We start from the raw sequence: 6,000 nt of genomic DNA, 5'->3' as shown, positions 1-6,000 counted from the left end.
GGTAGTTACGAATTCATCGATGGATTTTACATTTGAGCGGGTCGTCTTCACGAACAAAAGTTCATTTTGCGTTCATGCGACCCGCTCCAAACGTCATAATTTCTTGGGGAGTTCATTTTCGTTAGTTCATGTTCCATTCTCTGAGTGAAAAATACGCGTTCAGGACGATTAGCTTATCGTTTCCTGAAAGAAAATCGAATTTCGATTCTTCATTTAGGTTTTTTATCTTTCCGTGTATGTGTGTGCTTGACCACTGTTGACTTCTCGAATTATATAAACAATCAAATCGACAGTTTTACATCTCTGACATTGACACACCACACTCCCACACACATGTGCACGCATGTCGTGTGAGGATCTGCCGGCCTTGGCAAGTGTTTTGTGCGAGTTCTTCGATAAACTTTCGGAATCAGAATCATAAATTAAACAGTTCAAAAAACCTCTCGAAGAAACGCACGTAAGGATTTAGGACATTTTCAATCGCTAAATAATTAAAAAGGTGGAACAACAGAAGCAAAGAATTGAGCGAATTATGCGCCGTTGATGACTTGATCGCACAATCTTGCGTAAGATGGTAGAAGATTTCGTTACTTTAAGACTAGTAATATTTTTTCATGATTTAATTTGAATAGCGCAATCAACAGAACAAAATGAAAGCTTTTGATTCCAGTACTCAAATTAATTCATGAAAAAATGTTACTTAGACCTTGAAAAGTAGAGATTTATTGTTTACATGAGGTTTTGTGACGTTTCTCGGTTCCTTCAAATATTACGTAACGAAGTTTTTGTTTCATATTGGAATAGGGTAAATGTTCCATTTTGAACCCTGCGCTTATATGTATCAAACTTTTGATATAGGCGGTCACACCATTTCATAGATGGAAGTCTCATCTATGAAATACAAATTTGAAATTGGCATAAAGTGTGATAAATCTTTCTGAAATGAAAATAGTCTTAGTTTTGTAACATATTTTGGACAAATGTACATTTTGGACAATGCATAATTTATCTATAATTACAATACTATAATTATTGGATCATGTATAATCAGTTATCACCGAACGTGAAAATACAGTTTTCGGTAGACCGTTACTTGACATTTGTGATAAGAAAGCCATTTTGGTCATTTTCACTGTTGTCAGTACACATTTCAATAAAATGAAAAATGTGTCATTTAACTGCGGCAAAATGTATGCATGTTATAATAATACGTATATTGTGCCGGCAATCCTTAGCGTGTGGTAAGACGCTCGGCTACAAAGACCATGCTGAGGGTGGCTGGTTCGATTCCTGGTGTGTCTAGGCAATTTCGGATTGGAAATTGTCTCGACTTCCCTGGGCATAAAAGTATCATCGTGTTTAGCCTCGATATACGAATGCAAAATGGTAACCCGGCTTAGAAACCTCGCAGTTGTAATTGTAATTGTTTTTTTTTTTAACGATAACCAGTTAGTATATACATACTTTTATCGTGTCAAAGCAAATGTCTTAAAATATAATTACATTTAGATAAACTGATAGTTTAACAGTATTACGGGTAAAGCAGAGAATCAAAAGTACAGAGTAGCAAAAAACTAAAGTAAGCTTGTTAAATTTATGCTAGGGTCTTCAATGCGGTCTAATGAGGTTAGTTGGTTTCTTCTTTCGTTTGAGCGGCAAGCCGTTCCAGAAGTGGTTCCAAATACCAGCAAGCTCTTGCCACTTGACGATGTGTCTAGGGATGGAAGTTCTGAGTACGTTCTTGCTGTCATCGTATCAGGTGTTGCGAAATGTAATCTGGTTGGTTCCCGAAGTATGCTTGTCTCATAAATGTACAGTGCGTAGATGATAGTTTGCGGGTAGATCATGACCCAAAATCGAATTGCGAACCGTTGCTGTAGAGTCATCGACGAAGGTTGAACACAATCGCAGCCGATTTATAGCACCGGTGAAGTGATTTTGAGGCTGACAGTTAGTCCTGAGTAATACACAACATCACTATAAGTAAAATGGGTACTACGGCAGCTTGTACCAGCTTTTTACGTGTTGGAGCGATAGTACTGGAGAGAATCGGCGTACGGAGTGTGTTGTATGTTCTCATGACTACATTATTCACCGTGAGACCATGTCAAGTTGTTGTCGAGCAGCAACCCGATTTGTGACTTTGGCAGAGGGGAACTACTTCCACAAAAGTTACATATAGCGGTTCGAGGAGTTATAATCTCTGTTTAGTGAAAACTATTGCTTGTTTTTTGGATTTGGGAAAGCTTGTTGACTCTAGCGCAATTGTCAATTTCTTGAATATCATCGTTGATAGCTTGGATAAGCATGTCAATGTCTGTTGCAGGTCCTGAGATGTATACTTGTAGATCATCGGCATACAAATGGTAGTTGCATTTAAGGGACGATGGTAAACTGTTGATGTACAGACTAAACAATAATGCGCTTAAACAGGATCCTTGCGGGGTACCGTCAGATACATCACACTCATCAGACACGACGTCAGCTAGGCGAACTTTCTGTTTCCGTTGAGCAAGGAAAGATGATAAAAGGTCACAGGCAGCTTGGGAGAAGTGAAACTCATTGCGAAGTTTTGTATTCAGAATCTGATGGCTAACGCAGTTAAACGCTAGGGAGAAATCAATTTTAGTCAAGGCGGTGGTCGTGCTGTATCCTTTGCGGTATCCAGATTGGTACTTAGCTAACATTGGAGCAGTTGGATTATCGAGATGTTCGGTGATTTGAGCTAATAGGATTTTTTCTAGTACCTTCGACATTGCGGGGAGCACGCTGATGGGCCTGTAGTCTTTAGGTTGAACAGGATTCGAGACTTTGGGGATCGGCGTAATGATTGCTTTTTTCCAGTTGGATGGAAAGGTCTTCGAGTCAATAATCGCATTGAAAAGATGGGAGAGTGTTGGTAGTATGAAGGGACAGAGCAGTTTGATGAAAGATATTGGGATATCGTCCGATCCGGTAGCGTTGGTATGGATCGGTTAAAAGTTAAAAACTGTGGAAGTGGTTAATGAACACTAAGCTGCGAGGCGGCTCTGTCCCAGTGTGGGGATGTAATGCCAAGAAGAAGAAGAAGAAGATATTGTGCTGACAAGTTGTAATTATATTTCGAAATTTAATTTAAACGCATTCTATAACAAAAGTAATCGCGAAATGCGCAAAGTTAGGAGCTGCGCAAAGTTAGGTGCGTACCGTGTACATTCTTTCCGACGGCAGCAATTCTCAGGCACTTCTTGAGGGTTCAAAAAGGCTTAGGCTTGGGTCTGTCGGAATGCCATTTGCATTCTCGTGCGTATTGTCCACTCTATCCGAGTTACTGCAAGGATTTATACCAGCTTTTGGAAAGATTTAAATAAAATCCAGACAAAGTAAAAAACGGGAAATGCCTGTCTACTGGCATTTAATAACATGCATCAGTCAGAATGTCAGATGGATCTAGATTGAAACCATCGAAAACGTACTGTCGTCTGTCACCGTCTACAATCATTACCCCGGACTGACTTAGTAGCGATCAACGATAGTGAACATAATAATTCGTTGGTCCTTCCTCACACTACCCATTGTCCAACACGAAGTTTCTGCCGTCAAACGTTTTAGTTATCTGTGGTTTTAGTAAATACCTGACTTAATTCAAATCTTAGTACTTGCGAGAAATATTGCACACACGTTTTCAATGAATCAAATACAGTGGCTGGTTTCCTACCCGCCGCTGCCAGCACCAGGCGCTAACGTATATGTGAAAAATAGCCAGCATGAGTTAACCATCCGAAGTTTGTATGGCGAAAGGCATCTAACGCGGGTTTTCTCAACAGTTGTAACTTTCAACGAAAAACTATTTGGTACCAGTTATGTAGGAAGGTGTCCGCTACTACGCCTACCAAATATTTTTTCGATTAAGGTGCTCATTTTCGAGATATTAAACATTAGATGCTTTTCGCCGTACTGATTTCCAAAAGTTAACTCCTAGTGTGCCGCTGTAAGCACGCTCAAAGCAGGCGATTCATTGTTATTCCTGAACACGTAGCCCTGCCTATCTACTCATTTCGGTCGAAAACTGGGGAGCATTAGCAATCATATTATTTGGGGTTTTTCTATTCCCTCTCTCGCTCTGCGCTCGGTAACGCGATGGTATAAGCACAACATCCAGTAAAATCTAGAAGATGATTTGATTATGCTTTGTTGTCGCAAGTAATGATTATTTGCATCAAGTTCCGTCTTAGTTCGTCTTCCACATTTTGACCCTTCTTGCTCTGTCCTCAGATCATACAGCTACTACACTTTTTCGTTTTATCTAGAACTAGATGATTGAGTTATATACCTATGTAAAACAATTAATTATTTTAAAAAAAAATACCTGTTTGCCCTTATGATAGACGAAACCAATGTGGATCAGCTTGAAACTGTTGCCACACTTCGAGGTTTCCAACACCGTTCTCATTTATACCCACATCAATGGCAAGGCCGAACTACACGTATCTACATTTATTTAAAAAGTATTTAGTTGCTTAACTGACATAAATAAAACCAAAAATTTAGTTTGCTTCATAAATTTATCGAAATCACGCACAAAGAGACATCATCTCAGTTCGTTGAGCTGAGTCGATTGGTATATAACATTATGGGTCTCCGGGCCTCCTATAAAAAGTTTGTATAGCCTTCACGTATACTTAGTATTCGAGAAAGGCAAACAATTACATTTTTGATTTTTTCAAAGCTTATTATTAGGCTGGTGAATTCTCAGTAGCTACTGAGTTAAAGTAAAATTGCGCAATGAACATACTTTCTATAAGATCTTCCCTAAAGATTTTATATTGTTAATCGAAAAAGTTCAGACTTGTCCAAAATATGTATATGTCCAAAAGGTCGAATAATACAAAAGGCCGAAATCTTAAAAAGTCGAATAACACAAAAGAACGAATCATAAATAGGAATATTACAAAATATTCAATCATCCAACCCAGGAAACGGAGTAAACCCATAAATGTGTGTACGTTTTGCTGTTTAATTTAACAAATATTATCCGAGCGTTCTATGAATAAGACAGCTCTTATATCTCCTTATATCCAGTCACATTCAATATTTCATAATAAGTGATATTCACTCACAAGATTGTTTACTTCATTCAATTACCTGTTATTTTTTTCTTCAAACGGCTTGTTAATTATTCAAATAACCCTTGGTACGTCCGCATTAATCAAAGAATTTTGTTATGGTCATTCGATAAAAAAGGAGCAGTTTTTGAATGTTCACTTAACTTTCACCACTCTACACTAACATTATTTGGGAATGAATAAAGATAAAAAAAACATTCCATGTGGTTTTCCAGGGCGATATGCACGAATGTGCAGCACGTTGTTGCAGAGATAGCAACGCCAGCATGGATTCTGTACAGCGTTGCATAGAAGCTTGCTCGACGCCAGTGCAACGTGCCCAACAGCACGTAGAAACCGAACTGGGAAATTTCAATAACCGACTACAACGTTGCGTCATGGACTGCAACGATACCATCAAAGACAAAATGGGCCCGAAACCATCTGACGAAGATATTTCCAAGTACACATCGATGTTCGAGCGTTGCGCAATCAAATGCGTCGACAAACATGTAGATCTGTTACCCGGGCTGTTCAAGTCCATGCAACAGGTACTAGGGAATAAAAACTACTAATTCTGGATATGTTTGCTTATTCGCAACTTAATTTTTATAAAACTGGTTACCGCAAGGCATTTCACTGTTAAAATTGTGGAGAGATTTTTTTGTAATATTAAAGTGTATAATACGAATACTTTGTACAATTTGTCAATAGATGATGAAAGAAATCCTTAATATTATCGTACAAACATCAACAAGATATATCATTTTAATCAAATTTTGTGAAGGGAGCTACAAATGCATTTTCAGGGTCATAGTGTTCACTGCCTTTTTTAAAGAAAAGGTTCCCAAACTTTTTAGTCATGCGACCCACCAGGACAATTCGATAGTGCGAGCCATCATGTACAAAATGCATG

At 38.5% G+C, this 6,000-nt stretch overlaps 1 protein-coding gene across 1 annotated transcript; it reads left to right on the top strand.

The window, feature by feature from the left end:
- Positions 1 to 5,298: 5,298 nt before the first annotated feature.
- On the top strand, positions 5,299 to 5,775 carry LOC134203986 (protein FAM136A-like). Its single transcript, XM_062678822.1, has one exon. The coding sequence runs from the start codon at positions 5,327 to 5,329 to the stop codon at positions 5,657 to 5,659; it is 333 nt and encodes a 110-aa protein (XP_062534806.1). The 5' UTR covers positions 5,299 to 5,326; the 3' UTR covers positions 5,660 to 5,775.
- Positions 5,776 to 6,000: the final 225 nt, after the last annotated feature.

This window comes from Armigeres subalbatus, unplaced genomic scaffold, assembly GCF_024139115.2.
Source record: "Armigeres subalbatus isolate Guangzhou_Male unplaced genomic scaffold, GZ_Asu_2 Contig308, whole genome shotgun sequence".
Lineage (NCBI taxonomy): Eukaryota > Metazoa > Arthropoda > Insecta > Diptera > Culicidae > Armigeres > Armigeres subalbatus.
Note: the sequence above shows the minus strand (reverse complement) of the source record. Positions and strands in the feature narration are given on the sequence as shown.